Genomic DNA, 18,444 nt, shown 5'->3' on the forward strand with positions numbered 1-18,444 from the left:
GTTCAGACAACTGTCCACAGCTGCTTGTCTCTTTTTTTGTACTTTATGGAAATAAAAAGATCAACACACACAGGTTACAAACTGAAGCAAAACTACATTTGTCGCACAATGTCACAGTACACATAAATCTGCTCCAAAGCCTCCTCCCAAAAAAGGTGAGGGGATTACGTAAAATTAGGGGGCACAGGGATAAGAGGGAACTGGGTGCTTGCAGCAGCAGGAGGTACATGAGTAACAGGAAGATGGGCTCAAACAGCACACGCTCACACACTGACACACTCATAGCCACTCAGACTAGGGTGTGGACTTAAACCTGCCCATGCTTTACTGCAATATTTGCCACAACACTCATTGGTATTGAGAGGAAATGCTACGATTATTCTATGGGTATTAAATCCTGAACTGTTGTTGCACCTTAGAGCAAGTTGCTTAGATTGAATTGCCCGAGTAGATACCCACATGTATAAATGGAGAACATGTAACGTAAGCAGAAGCCATGCATAAGTGATAGACAGTTCACATGGGAGTATAATGCCTCCTTTCTGAGCAATCCCCCATACTGGCAGATATGTACATCTTTTTCGACATAACTCAAAAGAACTCACTTGATGACTTTTATCTGTAATACCCATGTCCCTGCTGACTTTACGTAAGTATGTCCCATGACGCTGGTGGCAGCGATATTAATAGGTACGCACGGACAGCGTACAAAGGATTACGCTCGCTTTCACAGAAGCCTGGACTGGTAAAGCGGGAAAACGCTATTCGATTATATTATTAGGCTACATAGTATACTTCCTGAATGCTTTAAAATCAGTCTGTCTTTCACTGGTTCAAGGACGGTGCAACATCAGAGTTTACGCTAAATTTGTGATAGACCAGTTCTTGGCACAAGTCAGTTCTGTGATTGTTATGACGTAAAGTAAGTCATAAACAATCTCAAGGTATTTTCACTACGTTCCCAAACAACATGTAGTTATGACAACATGACTTCCGTTCTAATCAGTAATGTATTTAAAAGATGATTACCGACATAGGTTTACTTTAATCTGGAAAACTGAAAAATATATTTTAGAAAAACAAATTTAACTAATATTACTGTGTGAACTACCAGCCTTCAAGAACAATCATCTGCATTGTCACGAAGCCAAATCCAAGACATCCTAGGTAGCTAGCTACCAAATAGAACAGCTGTCTGAGTGTGTGAGTGTGTGTGAGTGTTACTACAAAGACCCACTACAAAATGCTATATATAACCAGTAGACGGACTCGCTGTTACACGTAGTATCATACCTACGAAGATAAAAAGAGATAGATTTAACTATACAACGGCAGTTAAATTAACTAGGCATATCCAGTGCGTTATCACTGATACGTTATTTGCTCATGAAACACTGCAGTCATAGCTAGCTATACATCGTATTAATATAAGTTAGAGTATTACGCATACTAACTAAACTACTAGACAACGTTTCCAACGTTGCCTCTTGTAGTCTTCGGAACATTCAAGTTGGTAACGATTTACGTTAGCTAACGGTAGCTACCCGATTATCAGCAAAATATTTCTCATGAAAGTTTGGCAAAACTAAATCTAGCTAACAATAACTATCTATTCGTCATGTTCACTATGTCTACGGTAAAGTTAGCAAGTATATTTTGAGTTCCAATGTTTGGCTAATTAGCTAGGTTGCGAGCTACTTAGCTAGTTTCTTGGGTAACTGCTAGCTAACGTTAGCTAGTTAATCTCCTTATGATTTATATGTATGCTAATATTATGGTAACGACCTGTCTCAGTCGCAATATCCGTATCATCCATCTGCCACGTGAACTATCAGAAAATTCCATACCCTAATACAGAAGGGTGTACCTTGAATTGGGCTTTACTTGGGTCTTGGAGCCGCACTATACTCCATCCTCTTCCAGTGTCACTGTCAATGTGGTTCTCCACGCTCTGTCCCTTGGATCCCATGGAAACGCAGATTGGGCTAGCCAGCTGATTATCCCGCTAAACTCCTAATAGAAGGGCTTTAACTTTATGCGTTTATGTTCTCGAGAAAGGATGGTTACCTTTTCCCCAAGGCAACTATCATTATTATTGTTACTAGCAGTAGTATTATTAGCCTTTATAATAAATAATTTTCCTCCTCAGACAACACTAAAAGGTTTCTCATAGAAGCTACCATTATACCTCATTATACCTCATCATCTCATTTTGACAGTGATAAATATTTTTCATATCCTCATTTTTATTGTTTATAACTGTTTGCTTTCCATCATTCCGACTAGCCTTTCACGCTCTACGTCCCCTCATCTTTACGTTACTTACACAGGCAATCCACATCTGCCTCAGAGCCCTGGTACTGCGACCGCTGATGTGTGTTAGATTTGTAGTGTATTGTACATTGTATGAGGCTACAGAAATCTGCACCGCCCAGATTATATTGGTGGTAAAGCACAGCTGATAATGACACAAGCCAAAGTTCCCGTACTCTGTTGCCCTTGATACTATGTAAACAACTCAGATTCATTTTCAGATGGGCACATACACTAATCTTCCCGGTAATACTATAAATGGTGTAAAAGCCCTGTGGAATTCTACACATTGCCATCTGGTGGAAAGAAAGACTGCAATACAATAAATAAAACGGTTGAACATTTGCATCTACTGCAAATTATAGTGATACTCCTGGCAATTCTAAGGATTCTGAAACAAAATACAAAGTTACACAGATTTTCTCTTGATGTTATGATATTGATGTTATGTGAATTTTAAAATATTATTGGTCACATATTTATAGTAAAATAACATGCAAGCAATGCATGTGTGATTATTTGATCAAACGGAGTGTGTGTGTGACAGAGAGAAGGAAATGTAACTTTTTTGTAGGCCTATATGTGTACATGTTTTGTTTTCATTCGTATGATTATATTTGATTAACTGGTGTATTGTTCGTCTTGTTGCTTTGGCAACACAGCGATTGAACTGCCAGTAAAGCACCTTTAAATTGAAAGAGAGAGAGAGTGAGTGAGCGAGCGAGCGCGCGCCACATAGCACACCTGTTGCACTTGCACGGCGGCACAGACAGACGCGCATTCCGATAAGGGAGAGGTGAGTGGTTATTACGGACTTGTCAAATGATTGTTATGTGAAAATATGTGAAATTCTGATTTATTTTTAAGAAGTCTGACATTTTTTTCTGAAGCAGGTTACATACTGCGTGAGAAAGTAGGCTAATTTTGGACTTCACATGGTTCAGCTCAAGGCATTGTCCCCAAGTTATTGGAGCCGGCGATAGCGAAAGCCAGTTGCACTGCGTAACTTTTGCTACAGCACATAGCTTCACCGAGATAGAATGTGTCGTTTAAAATACTTTTTGCTAATTATTCAAAGTTTGTTACCTTTAAGCAACCTACTCGTAAATCACTCAGCGTTAAGTAAAATAAATTTGACACACTCTCCCAGTGTTTGCAGTGAACATCTGGTAAAGCTACTGCACGCAAACTGTTGTTTCCACGCATGCAGGTCACTGTGGGATACAGCGTTATTTTGGCAGAGGCAAAATTAAGCACGTGCTGTTACTATGGTATCCTCACTTGGGATGCAGACTCTACTAACGCTACCCAGTCCTTATTCTTGTAAATCATACAACCCTTACTGGATCACTCTATATTCATTCACAGGGTAGGCATACTTAGGCGGTCACGTATGAGAAAGTAGTATGTCGGTGTTAAAACTACAACGTGATATATTAACACGAAGACTTGCTGTATGTTGATATATGTCAAATTTTAAAGATAAAAACCGTTGTCCTTTTCATATAAATTATGCTTTTATGTTATATGTTAGTATATGCCATAATGTATGCGTAACACTAGACTTGAAATCTATACATTAAACACAAATGATATTTTCTGTGAGAGATGGCAAAAATGTGTACTACGTTAGTGCTTTACAGCAGGATCCTTATTAACAAATGGTCAGATTTGGTTGGAAAGGAACACAGTTTGTAACAGTTAATTCCTACAATTATTATTTTAGTAGTCATGATCTGAAGAGACTGTTGACCAAGTCTGGTGTCTCTGTCAATTACAATGAAACACTTTATACCAGTTACATACTGTGATGCAGTGTGGTAAGACTAAATGCAATATATAATGCTATTGGGTATTTCATTCTGTACAGTGTGACACAGTATAGTTACAGTATTTTATACAGGCATTGTATTGCAGTGTAGAATATAGCAGCAGTTAATCTACAACCTTAGTCTACAGTGTTGTGTGTTACAGAACACGCCAGTCTACATGGTATTAATAGCACATACTGTTACAGTATAGACAGGCACCATACAAGTCGGCATTCATGGTGTAGTGTTGGTTTCAACACTGACTTTACATCTAACAGTCTGCTGTTATACAGCATAGTATAAGTCTGGGTAGAGTTATTAGCTGAGTCTTTTGGTTCATAATTGCCTTGGTTTTTACTGTATGAGAGTGAGTGTAGGAGAACCAGGCACGTTGTGAGGGAATGTGCAGCCGTGACTGCAGGAGTGACTGCATGTGGGCTTGATGCACACTGGTCTCTCAACCTTTCAAAGACAAGGATTGGCATCATGCTTATGGGAGTCTCTCCTCCTTTCCTAAAATAAGTATATGGCTTATTTTAGGAAAGTATATAATTGGCTTGTATCAATCAGTGACCATATCAAGTAACTAACGAGGTTGTCCCTTAATTAGTGCCAGCAATTTACAGAGTATCCTAGCATCAAAAACAGCTGAGGAAAGATCTGAATGGTATGGTGAAAAATACCAAAAAGATATCATTTTTAATCTATTGAGAAAAAGTGAGGATGCCAAGTACAGTAAAGGATGTTTTAACTTTGATATATTTTCCAGGTTTTTTTCATGGCTGCTGTTGTCTTTTGAGTGACTTTTTTTACCTACAACGTGACTTTGCATACATAACTAGCTTCTTGTGTTGGACGAAACTTTGGACCAAGCGCACCTGTTTATAGCATAACTGCACATTTTTGGAGGGGTCAGTCATTTCTGGAGCATGGTCTCCTGATTCAAAGAACGTACACCAGAATGCCTAGGGCTACAATGAGAACTACCTGTCTGTGATCTGAGGCATAGCACCAAAAGCCACTTCCTCCCCTTCCTGTTTCTTTCTCATTCCACTTATCATTCTCTTCCTGTTCACAGTCATCACTCTATCCCCTGCCCCAACCATATATATATACACACACATTTTATATATATATATATATATATATATATATATATATATATATACACACCAGTCTATATCTTCTTGTATATCATACTTTTCTCTCCTTCACTTAATCATTTCCAGTTGTGATGTGTGGCCTGTGCAATGCAAATCATTTCACATGCTTTATTTGCATGTTCTTCTCTGTGTCCACCCACAATCTGCCACCCCTCGCCCTCCCCTTCTTTCACCCTCCTGTCACCTGATGCCATCCTGGTCTCTGCAACCACATCCTTGTGCAGACATACAGTGTGCTAGTGAATATAATGAGGAGCCTGGTTGGCTGACAAGGCTATGTGGGCGGGGAGCTGGCACCCCGTTAATGCTGTGATACAGCACCTCTTCATAACACCCTAAATTACACCCCACAGTTGTATAGAGTGGTTTAAGAATGGTGCAGATTTTGGAGGCACCAGGTCACAGAATGCTATGTGCTGTATGAGAGTTCTTTGTGGAATGGTGAAGTGGAGCTGTGGTCTTTATACCACTGTCCCGCACATTTTGACTGTGCAGAGCTTAATCAACAGGCATGGTGTACAATGAAGTGTACTGTTCAGCGCACCTCTAAGAACTGTCCTAGGCAATTGAGTAAATGTGTCATCACACAGACATCATGTCACTGTATTTTGAACTGTTTGCTTTGTGTGATCATTGTGTAATCAGTAAAGGTTGGGGGGAGGTGGCAGGTGTCCAGGTGTTGGGATGTGCTACATTCTCAGGGTGGTTAGAGTCCCTGACTGCTGCAGAACCAACTGGATGCAGTCTGTGATATTGAACCTCGTATTTGACCAGGGAGGACCCCTGGAAACTTATGTTTGAACGAGGATGTAAACAACACAGGAGGATCCTGTGATGTGAGAATCTTTGTAAACATATGGGAGCAAGTCAAATCAGAGATGAACTGGTTCATAAACAATCATGTCTTCATATGTCATCATATCCTGAATAATAATGGTTCTTCATTATTATTAGTATTAGTATTAGTATTAGTAGTAGTAGTAGTAGTATTAGTAGTAGTAGTAGTATCGTTGTACATAACTGGTATTAATCCATCATTTGTATGCGTTTTGTAATGAATACATAAAACATAATTTTGCAATGTACCTGTTTTATTTTGGATGGATGTACAATTTGTTAGGTTTGAAAATATACAAAAATATTAACATGTAAGTACAGAAATTTAAATTTATGCCCCAATGCAAATGAAGAGAGGAGGCTTCAGAGCACCAAGCTGGACAGGGCAGTGAGGACAGGTTACCATCTATCTGGACAGTCAGGATCTTCCTGTACAGTCAGGGTCAGGGTTAGGGTTAGCATCTACCTATAGGGTCAGGATCTACCTGTATGGTCAGGACAGGTTAGCATTTACCAGCACAGTCCGATGGAGGGACACTCTCCTGAGTCTCCACCAGAAGAGAATAATATCTACTCCAGACCAGTAAGGTTTATTTTTTAATATTATGTAATGGCTGCTTCCTTACTTTTCTGAATAATGACTTCAGAATTGACAAACTAATTTTCACTAATTCTGAGAGGTTTTCCTTACTCTAAGCACTGGATTTTTTTAGTTGAAATAACTTACTGGGTTAAATTCTAGATTATGGGGTTGTCCGTTGTCAGGTCTGCCTTCTCCCATTCCTAATCATCTGTCTGAATGTTTGTCTTTTTTTATAAAACAAACTTAGAGCCCAACTAAAGAGGTTACTTGTGTTAAGGATTCTGCATGTAGAATCTTGGCAAGGCACTCCTGCTGGCTCTCCTTCCACTAACCTTCATAAAGTGGCCAGGCTCAGCTAAGGCTTCTAGCTGGCTTGATGCACTATAACCTCAACAGTTCAGAATGGGATATTCTGAATGATATTGATGAGAAACATCATTATAAGCAAATGGTAAAATATTAATAGTTGATGAGTGGGAGGGTTGTGGTTAGTTCTGAGGGATACACCATGGTGAAATTGCTTGTGTGCAAACACACACACAGACAGAATTGTGCTAGTGCACACATGCATGTGCTCATGTACACATACCCTTGGGTAAATTGAAGAGATGGCCACCTTTATCTCAGTGAGACTCCTACCTTGTGTAACAGGAATATACACCCCAAATTACAGGAATACCCTAGGTAATTTTTTTTAGGCTATTGTGATGGATAATGACCTAAACCCAGGCTGTCCAAATAAATGGAGAAGGGAGACTGTTACAGTCAATAAATAATCAATAATTTATTAGTTCCATTTCATATATATTTGTGTTCTCAGTCTTCAGTTAAAAACAAGCACGACAGTATACATTCATAAATGACAAAGGCAACACAAGTGGCACACGGTCAAAGATGCCAACACCAAGAGTTCCCTCACTGAGAGCCTGTGCCCACTTAACTGAAACACAGTTGTGCCCTGAGCTAAGCAGTATATAAAAAAAACTCCGTGACAGTTTATATTATGTGTACACACAATAGTTAAGAGCCATCAAGCATCACGCTACACTGCACAGCAAGCACACAAAAGGTGCAACCCACACTCCTGCCACTAGGGCGTGTCCACACAATACTGCTATGTAAACTTCGGCCAACAGGATCAGTTACAGCCAGGCCACAGATCATAAAGAGGGCAGTAAAGGGACGAGAAAACAAATCAATAAAGAAAAAAAATCGTTCAAAAAAAAAAAAAAAATCAGATACGCAGCAGCCGCACACAGGCGAGCCGCTGAATCGACACGGGCGAACCCGTGGCGGCAGGGAAAGCTAAGAAGGGGGAGGAAGGGGGGCAAACTAATGAGGGGGCTATACTCTGCAGCCGGTAGACTCGGTCAAACAAACACTGACGCTACTCGACCGGCATTGATTGGACTACGCTAACCACTGCGTACCCAGCCTCAGTCATTACAACGCGTACACGCACCAAACGCACTCACGCACACAATACGAAAAAAAAAAACACAAGACTGTAGAACATAAAGCTGGCTGTGACGCTAAGCCAAAACAACAATAAAAGAAAAAAACGGGGAAAACAGTGATCAAATCCAGGTCCACAGCCACAACAAAATCTGTCGCGGGAAAGAGCAGATCTTAATATCCCAACAGCCTGGATGCCTATACCCGTATAGATCAAAATGATAGACGACAGGAGATGTACGTATATATGAGACTGCCATGCCTACCTTTACTCTCAGGGGTAAATGCTACTGATGACCCAGGGAAGAAAAAGAAGCCCGGAGCTCTCGGTGCACTACGGTACAACAGGTGAATGTTACTACCAAGTGGCGAGTGATAACATTAAAACTCACAAGCGTAGTGAATTGGGAACAAGATGAAAGCAGTTACCTCAAACTCGGCTGGAATAAACCCCACAAGCTTCCATGGACAACGGCACAGCTACCCACAACAAACAGCTTTTCAGGGACGCCCGCAAGAGTTTCAAACAATCCCGAGGCACTTCTAAATACCGGAGGAGGTTACGTGCACATTACGTGCCTGTCCCCTTCCTGTAGAGTGTTCAATGTCAGGCACATTGTGCTAGTAGGGTAACATACCACAAATTGTAATGTTAGCAAACTGTAATGTTGCAAAGTGTAAAGTTGTAAAGAAGCATTGAGTTAGTTTGGAGGACATGGGGCCTTTAAACCACCATGATGCAGTAATGAACAGACACACTGGATATGGCCATGTGATGATGATGTTGATTATTATTATTATTATTATTATTATTATTATTATTATTATTATTATAATACAGGAGGATAATTTCCACACAAGCGCCTGTAATTAACCAAACCTAGCCAGTTCCCCTCCACAACTATAAAAATTCCAATCACCTCTTCCTTTCTCCATCTGCTGTTTGTGGGATCCTTCCTCCACCCCTTTCCATTCCTGTTCATGAAGTCCACGCAGGGGGGTAACAACTTCGGCCCACAGCCAGGTCAGATCCCTGTGTCGGACACCAATCCAAATAAATGTATCACAAACACAGCCTTCACACTTTCATTGTATGGAAATTCATATCTTCTTTATTTTTATTTTTAAATGTATTAATGTCATCCACAGTGACTTGTATATTTCAGTGAAGGGTAATGAAGTTGTTCACCGGTACATTGTGTGAAACCACCTGGTGTGAATGGCCTTTACAGATAAACCCTATGAAAGGGCAGACAACAGTAAGATGAACAATAGTGTATGTTATCTCACTTGCATGGAGTTCCCCATTAGTGCTCACTTCTGATATGACCTCTAGGACCACACACAGTACAAATCATAGCATACCTACAAGAAAGGAGACCGGACTGAACCAGGAAATTATAGGCCTGTCAGCTTAACTTGCATCACATGCAAAACACTGGAATCCATCATTAGGGATAATTTGGAATTATTCCTGGAACAAAATGGTGTTCTAAATGATAGCCAACACGGTTTTCACAGAGGGAGGTCGTGCTTAACAAACCTCCTGGACTTCTTTGAGGAAGCTACAGCATGTCTGGACTCAAACCAAGCTTATGATATTATCTATTTGGACTTTCAAAAGGCATTTGACAAAGTTCCACACAAGAGACTCATATTGAAAATGACATCTGCAGGAATTACAGGAGCTATCACCGAGTGGGTTCGAAGTTGGTTGTCTAATAGAAAGCAGACTGTAACTGTGGGAGGAATTGAATCAGAGCAGGGTCCTGTACGAAGTGGAGTCCCGCAGGGATCGGTGTTGGGGCCTTTGCTATTTCTTATATACATAAATGATCTTGATGCAGAGGTTAGTAGTAAAATAGTAAAATTTGCAGATGACACAAAACCAGGGGGTCTAGCCAACAGTATAGAATCAACTAAGGTAATACAGGAAGACCTAAACAGCATCCAAAAGTGGGCAGATACCTGGCAGATGACATGCAATTTAGATAAATGTAAAGTCTTGCATGTGGGAAATAAGAACCTTAGACAAGACTACTTCATGGGTGGAAAAAAACTAGAATGTGCTCAATTTGAAAAGGACTTGGGAGTAATAGTTGACCCAAGCTTAACAGGATCTAGGCAGTGTGCTGTAGCAGTAAAAAAGGCCAACAGGATGCTGGGACATATAGCCAAAAGTATTAAGTATACATCTAAAGAGGTTATATTGAAATTATACAATGCCTTAGTCAGACCGCACCTGGAATACTGTGTGCAGTTCTGGGCACCGCACTATAAAAAAGATACCGAAGCTCTAGAAAAGGTTCAAAGAAGGGCAACTAAATTAGTTCCTGGCATGAAATATAAAAGCTATGAGGAAAGACTCAAGTTACTTAACCTATTTAGACTAAGCGAGAGGAGGCTTAGGGGTAATTTAATTGAGGTATTTAAATTTATAAAAGGAATCAATAAGGTTAACTATAATAGATTCTTTAGGGTGAGTTCAGTCTGTAAAACAAGAATGACCTGTTCTCGTCATCATATGTTCTTAGGTTCTTATGTTCTCATTCACAAAGACTGACTAATCCAAATATTACTGTTGGGTAGTTCGCTAAAACCTGATGGGCCTCACATCTCCTTCTTAACCATATCTGTTTGTGTGTGTACATGTGTGTGTGTGTGTGTGTGTGTATATATAAGCATGTGGATAGATACCCTGTTGGACATTTTCACAACCATGCTATAACACAGTAGCACCATAATCACATAATGAAATGGCGTGTGTAACTGGTTAGCTGTACATACGTGTGGCTGTGTGCAGTGGGGGGACACCTGTATAGAAGTCAATATTAGGGCTGTCTTGCTCTTAGCACAGCCTAGTTCAGGTTGCAGTCCCAGTTTAGCAGTTCACTGGTGTGTAACAGTGTCTGTAACTGCGGTCATGTTGGATACTAAGTCATTTATATATGCCAAACAATATCAAAAGTGGAAGTCAGGTTTTAGGTTTGCTGAATTGTTTGCAGGACACAAAATTTGGGAGGAATCAATCAGCTAGTCTGTGTAATGCAAAGCTGTCTTTTCAAACATGGAGAGCTTAAAGTTCATACTCTGACTCCCCTGCCTAAATAAGAATAAGAATAAATTAAGTAACAATTGATTGTATTTAAATAGCGCATTTCATGTATCTCAGAGCACTTTACAGTGAAGGGGGGGAGGACTTGCCTTGACTACCACCAGTGTGTTGCATTTTTGCACAGCAGCCATTTTGCACCACAATGCTCAGCACAACAGAGATGGAGAAAAGAGATAGAAACAATCTGCATGGGAGTAGCCTACTGTCTATACATCCACGTGATGCTGCGTGATGGTTCACAATACAGAATGACTTTGCAGTGTGGTCCATCTTTTTTTACTGAATAGAGTGCTGCTAGTTTGACTGAATTATTAAACTGATATACTAAGGATGTGAAAAGCTTTTAGCTAAGTATTAAATGTAAACCACCTTTTCACATAGCTAGCTGGCAGAAGTAATGTAACATTAGCTTGATAAAGTCACTTCACTAGTTTGCAGATTTTTCTGTTGCTAGCTAATCAAGTGTTCTAGAAAATGTGTCATTATCATTTTCTCAGAATATCTGATTCTCCAGCATCCAATCATGGTAAGCAAGTCAGCTAAAACTACTGCCATTACGTACAGAGATAACATAAGCTATCTTGGCAGCTAGCAAGGTTGGTTCAGTAGCTAGCCAACATTAATGTTAGTGAAGTGTTATGCAAATTAGTTAAGGTGGAAAAATGGCAGTATGTACAATATTTTAATTATGATGACTTTCATACAGTAGAGCTTAGGATTTTGAATATGCCTGGTCATTATTTTGTGGAAACCGTATTTTATTAGTGGGGTTGCATCTGTACTGGTCCCTCAACACCCTTAACACCTGCTACTTGTAGTACTTATTGTTTATTTTGTTTATTTTATTCAGGTTGCACACGTTAACTTAGGGTAGGGCTGCAGTAGTGTTATGCTCACAGTCACTGGTCTGTGAGTGTTGTTTAGCCTGGTCTTACACTGTTGCTCATTCAACTTGAGTAGATGCACTTATGTTTTGTGCTGGAAATCGTTCAGGATAAGAACGTCTGCTAAATTAATATAATGTAATCTAATTTGCATCTGTGGCAGGGTTATAAGGGTGTCCACCTTGCCAGGTGGTGATTGGACAAAACAACAAACAAAACAGTCAATTTGACCACGAGCTGTTTAATACTCCTCATTCTGGGGCTACAAGAAACAAACAAAGCAGTAAAAGACATGAGTCAGTCAAACCAAAGTTAATGAGCACAAGCTTTCTAGCACATTATGGAAAAACAATAACCCCCTTACCAAAACGCTGCATTTTTATAATAGGCCTAAGGAAGGCAACAAGCCACACCTTGCCAGCATCAGCATTATCAGCATCAGGGGCACCGGGGCTTGTTAGACTGCTCCTGCCCCAGGTCCTAAAACCTCCCAGGCTGTGACAGAGTGCTGAAAGGACTGACAGCAGCCAAAAAATGTAGGAGCAGCCTTGTACTCCCACTGTACCCCTCCCAATGTCACAACATCCCTAGTGGAAAGCAAGGAAATTACCTTGGTCCTGGTTCCTGGTCATTGATGTCTAGCTTGTTCAGTACAAGGAGATTAAAGGTCATGCTCTCTCTTCATCCTTCTCACTAATGTCTGTCTCATTCAGTAAAGACAGTTTAAAGGCCATGCTCTCTCTCTCCCTCCTGGTCAGTGATGTGTGACTGGTTGCAGCAGGGGGAAGTGTTGGTGGGGGAGGGTCACGGTGAGGAAACCCTTCATAGCCCGAGGCCTGGGAGAAGCAGGGGGCCGACGGTGTCTCCTGGCCTCAGGGATGGGGTTCCAGAGCTAGACACGGCACAGCAGGCCAGGGAGCTGTTCCTACTCTGCGATAAGGAGGAGAAGGGCTTCATCACCAAGAGGGACATGCAGGTGAGCAGGGTACATGGTGTGTGTGTGTGTGTGTGTGTGTGTGCACGTGTCTGTTCAGCTGTGTGAAGATAACCCCCCTCCCCCAGCGGTTACAGGGGGAGCTTCCTCTTTCTCCAGAGCAGCTGGAGTCAGTGTTTGAAAGTCTGGACAGAGACAGAAATGGTTTCCTGACTCTCTTGGAGTTCAACATGGGCCTGGGTGAGTTCACTCAAGTACAGTCCTATTCTAAGCAGTTACATGTGTCCACATGAGTGAATGTGATGAGTGACAATGGTCATAGTGAGTGGTGCTCCTTGGTCATGACAACAGAAAAAAAATAATAATAGTGGCTGCCACTGAAAAAAAGGAACAGTCCATCATCCATGGAACAGCCCATCATCTTTAGAACAATCCATCATCTTAGGAACAGTTCGGCATCATAGAAGCAGCCCACCATCCTTAACACAGCCCATCATTTTAGGAATACCACAAATTGTGCAGGGTGGCCCTAAGGCTTATGTCGCCCAAATTCCACCCAGGTAATGAACTGGCTGTGGTTCTTGACACATTTACATTGCCCTCAGGTGCCTGACAGCCAGCACTACGACAAACATCCTGAAATTCACAGCTTGGATTCAGCTGCAGTATAGGAGCAATTGACCTTTGAGCCCACTGGAAGGACGCACTCAAATGAACTCAGTGAGAACATGGCAAATATGTCAGGGGATTGTGATCAATGGTGTCCTCTGCTCTCTCTATTTCCTGTGTCCAGGAGAGATTGCAGGGGTAGAAAAGGTTGAGGAGGAGGGGGATGGAGAGGTGCATGTGGACAGAGCTGACCCAGAGGCGGAGAGATTCATGCAGATCCTGTTGGAGCTTGGAGCTGAAAAAATCTTCAAGGAGTGAGTCTGTTATTCTGCCTGTATCTATGTGTCTGTGCTATATCTTGTTACAATTTGACTGAACCCACCACTTTAGACTTCATTATTGCAATGTTGTGCTGCATTGTGTACATTTACATTTACATTATAGGTATTTGAGCAGATGCTCTTATTCAGAGCAACTTACAAGTGTTATAATTTTATCAGTATATACAGCTGTATATTTACTGAGACACTTATGGATTAAGTATCTTGCCCAAGGGTACAGAAACAGTGCTGCTGTTGTTGCATTGTGTTACAGCAGTGTTGTGTATCAGTACTATTTTGTACTGATTATATACAGCATTACGTATTACGTAACAGCAGTTATGTGTACTGTGCTGTGTTGTGTATCAGTCAGTGGGAGTTGCGTGCCCTGTGGTGCAGTCTGCAGCGAGAACATCCAGAGTTGCTGCACGTTCTGGAAGAGCTGCTGTCCCAAACCGTGTCACACTTGCAGGACACGCTGAGGGAGAAGGACAGTCTGGAGCAGGCTTTGCACAGGTCCCAACAATGTCTCTCTGCTTGCATGGGTCCCTACCGTGTCTGTCTGACTGCACAGGTCGTTACAATTATTTGTCTGACTGCACATTACCTACAACATCTGTCTGACTGCACAACTCCCCATAATATCTGTTTGACTATGCAGGTCTTCTCTTTCTGTTTCATGGAGTGTGTGTAAGTGGCCTATTTCTCTATCTAGCTGACACCTATGTCTCAATGTAGCTCTCATCCTTTCTTGCTATATGTCTGACATTTACATATCTACCTATCTGTCCCTCCCTGCCTTCACACCGTACAAATGATCAGTGTATGGCACTCATGTATGGAGGCAGTTCAGCATGTTCCCCTGTCTCGCATGTTTACCCAATGTCACCTGTGTCAACTGTGTGTCCACCTCTCCCTCTCTCAGTGACTGACTCGCATCCTCTTAATGAATTACAGACGGGAGAATGATCACGACCAGGTGATGCAGTCCATATATGAGGAGATGGAGAGTCAAATTAGGGAGGAGAGAGAGAAAAGACTAGCTCAGGTACGTCCTCATACTGGTGCCATGATGATCATGATAAAGATGGTGGCTATGGTGATTATGACTACTTCTGAAGAGTTATACAAATCCCCCCTGTAGGATATGTTTCATATTAAAATAGTTTCCAGAAGTTTGACTTGATCAACTCTTTGCTAGGGGTCAGGGAATAATTTTTTAAGTATGGGTTTTGCCTGTTTTTTTACTCCCTCTGGAAAACCTCTATACAGCGATTTGTGACAGCACTGGTTCTAAAATGCACTGTATCCAATACATTTTGTTGTGTTTTTTGATGATGTGGTAATATTCCAGGACAGTATTCAACAGAATGACAGAAGTCATGAGCTACAGAAAGAGCTGAAATTGAGGGAACAGGAGCTGGAGAGCATGGTAGCCAAGCAAAGAGAGGTAGACAGATACAAATGTGAAAGTTGGCTCCCCATCTTGATTCCTTTGTAGCTCCACCTTCACTTTCAGTTATTCCTCCTCCTTCATCAACTTGTATCCTTCATTCTCTCCCTCACTGTCTATACCGTCACATTTCCATCTGTCTGTCACCCCACACAGCAGCTATTTCTTTCATTCTTTCCTCCTCTCTCTTTCACTCCTCCCATCTCCCTCCAATCCTGTATCCAAGCAGTAATTATCATCATCCTTAATTTTTGCTCATTGATTGTATTTTTGTTTCTGTATTAATCTGCCAGACGCCCATCTCCAGTGGAACATACCCAATATCTTAGAATACAATGTATGCTGCAATGTACCCAAAACAGTTAACAGAGTGCAAACTGTAAGGCACAAATACAGATGATAGTATTGTCCAAACAGCAGTCCAGTCCACAGAGAGAGCAGTGTCCCTCTATCTTCAGCTGGAGATCAAGATCCAAGCAATGGGCATAGAGCTGGCTGAAACACACAGCCAGAACCAGCGCCTGCAGATGCACAACCTGCTGCTGCAGGAGCAGCTGGCGAGTAGTCGAGCAGAACTGCAGAATGCTTTAACCCAGCTCAGCCAGATCCAGAGCAGCACCGCACAAGAGCAGAGGAGCCGTGAAAGGTATGGTACCAGAAAGAAAGGCATGGCCTTTTAGTCATGTGGTGGCTCCCCCCCCTGCTTGAATATCACTCATCACTTTAGTGGTACCGGCGGGTTGTGTCTGTGTGTCTGGGAGGGGAGGGCAGTGTAGTGATCAGAACTGTCAGACAGGGTAAGTCACATCCTTATTTGCAGAAATGATATATGGGGCCTGCAATGATTTAGTGATACACACAATGGGCCAAAAAGCCAAATGTAATATTTCTTTGGAATTGGATTTAGTTCTGTCACATTGCTTGGAGATTTCTATGCTGACCAGGTAGTCCATCAGTACCTTCATTGCCCTTGAGTGAATCACAGTCACACAGTACTGCAATTGCATCTATGATAGATAGAACCTCTCAGGGGATTTTTGTTGTGGGAGATAGGCAGCCATCATTCATCATTCAATAAGTTAACTTCAAAGCCAGACACTGATGTTGTGTGGCCTTTTGCAATGTGTCTGTGTATAAGTAAACATGTCCCATTCTTTCAGTCTAGCTACATCTTTCTGAGGATGTGTGTAGCATTGTGGTCAGGGAAATGGATTTGTGACCCAGGTTGCAGATTCAAATTTTGGCTGGAGCACCAGGTCCCTTAAGTAATATAGCTGTTTCAGTAAATATCCAGCTGCACCAATAGATCATATGTAAACTGGAAACCATGTAAATCACTGTCTGCTCAGAAAATAATCATCACAATCATCATCAAATCATCACAAGCTGAGTTTCTCCCACTCACTCACCATTGCTTTGAATGTCACAAGGTGCAGCTTTCCTGATGAAAGCAGCACAGTGTACAGCTTAATGACACTGATGTCAGAGAACAGGACAAACAGGTTTATTGAGGTTTTGATTTGCCCTTTCAGCATGGATATTTTCCTTTTCCCTTTATAAAGGTATGTGCTTTCAGATGGTTATTTGGTGTAGTGCACTTTACAGCCTGAGGGGCACACTTCATTATCCATGCGTATGTCATGCACACGTGTCTGTCCCCAGGGATGTACTGGTCGTGTCCAAGAACATGCAGAAGGAGAAGGAGAGCCTACTCAGACAGCTGGAACTGCTTCGGTACGTCTCTCTGTGTCTGGCTGTCTCTCTTTAGATCTGCCTGTGTTTGTCTGTCTCTCAGCTGAAAGGGATTTTGCTTCCATAGCACATTATTTCAAAGTTGACATGCTAATGATTACTTTATTCAAGCTGGGCGGATGTAATATGAACAATATGAATGTTAATGAGTGATGTACAAAATCATAGTCATCCGGCAAGTCTGTATAGATCTACAGTATATTAAAATCTCTCTGACTTGGCATTCTTTTTTTGTTCTTCCTTTCTTCTTGAGTGTTTACTCCTTTCTCTTCCTCACTATTCCTATCCATCTCTGCAGTTCTCCCACTGTCTCCTTCTTTCTCTCTATTTTGCTCTCAGATTCAGATTCAAACAAGCTTTATTTGCATGACCAAAATACATACATGCATAAAGTGCATTTACAGGATAGGGGGTGTTTCCTGCTCTCTGTCCCTTAGGCTGTGGCACTCTGATTTAGAGCATGCTGCCAAAGATGCCATGTTTCCCTCTTCCAGTGGAATTTTTCACTCCTGGTCATCATCCCATTTCTTAAATATGGGGAGGAACAATTCAAAATATTCAAAGTTGTTTTTTTATAAGTGTAGTGTAGTGTTGCCTAGAGTAAATCTCTCTCTATGTTTCTCTTTCTCTCTGTCTCAGGGAGATGAACAAAAAATTGCGAGATGAGAAAGACGCCTACCAATCTCAGAAGAGGGTTAGTTACAGACGCTCATTCCTGACTCCTCCACCATTCCCACAATGCCATTGTGTGCATGCTCACTCTTTATGGACACACCCCTTTTATCCATACTAGACCCTCTAACCTCTGGACTAACCCTTATCTGAGCACTACTTACACAGACTCTTACAAACCACTCTGTCCTGGACTGGTCCAGTCTCATCCAGCCTGGAACGTATAGTTCATTTTGGTTATTACTGGGACTCTGGTTATCTGGATCATTGGTTTCTGCTGGTCCTCTGCTAAAAGTGCTAGCTTGTGCTAGTCTTTTGAAGTTGATTGTAATCTAGTTTAATTGTAGCATTTATGTTTTAAGCAATAAACATTGAGATTTAGCACCTGTGTACTTCCCCAGGTTGAGGTCCATGTTCTTTAGGGGAAAAAATAGTTCCCAGGGTTCCATACCTGCCTATCACACCATTCATCATTGTTAAAGGTGGGTGAGGTTTTTTGTTCGGTTTGTATCAGAGTGTGATTTGGTAAATCAGAGTTTGTGA

General features: G+C 41.4%; 1 protein-coding gene across 1 annotated transcript; it reads left to right on the forward strand.

The window, feature by feature from the left end:
• The first annotated feature begins 3,067 nt into the window (after positions 1-3,067).
• cracr2b (calcium release activated channel regulator 2B) lies at positions 3,068-18,049 on the forward strand. Its single transcript, XM_036535295.1, has 10 exons — positions 3,068-3,109; positions 12,920-13,137; positions 13,224-13,335; positions 13,889-14,018; positions 14,394-14,540; positions 14,982-15,072; positions 15,379-15,474; positions 15,936-16,123; positions 17,140-17,211; positions 17,869-18,049. Exons 2-10 carry the CDS (start codon positions 12,922-12,924, stop codon positions 18,020-18,022), a joined length of 1,206 nt encoding a protein of 401 aa, XP_036391188.1. The 5' UTR covers positions 3,068-3,109; positions 12,920-12,921; the 3' UTR covers positions 18,023-18,049.
• The last annotated feature ends 395 nt before the right edge of the window (positions 18,050-18,444 follow it).

Source organism: Megalops cyprinoides, chromosome 8 (genome assembly GCF_013368585.1).
Source record: "Megalops cyprinoides isolate fMegCyp1 chromosome 8, fMegCyp1.pri, whole genome shotgun sequence".
NCBI lineage: Eukaryota > Metazoa > Chordata > Actinopteri > Elopiformes > Megalopidae > Megalops > Megalops cyprinoides.

Bases quoted from the DNA above. Each gene is read 5' to 3' on its own strand.
- cracr2b (XM_036535295.1), top strand. From the start codon at position 12,922: ATGTGTGACTGGTTGCAGCAGGGGGAAGTGTTGGTGGGGGAGGGTCAC. The intron at 15,475-15,935 runs GTAGACAGATAC...CTCTATCTTCAG, and splicing joins TGGTAGCCAAGCAAAGAGAG to CTGGAGATCAAGATCCAAGC. The intron at 16,124-17,139 runs GTATGGTACCAG...GTCTGTCCCCAG, and splicing joins GAGCAGAGGAGCCGTGAAAG to GGATGTACTGGTCGTGTCCA.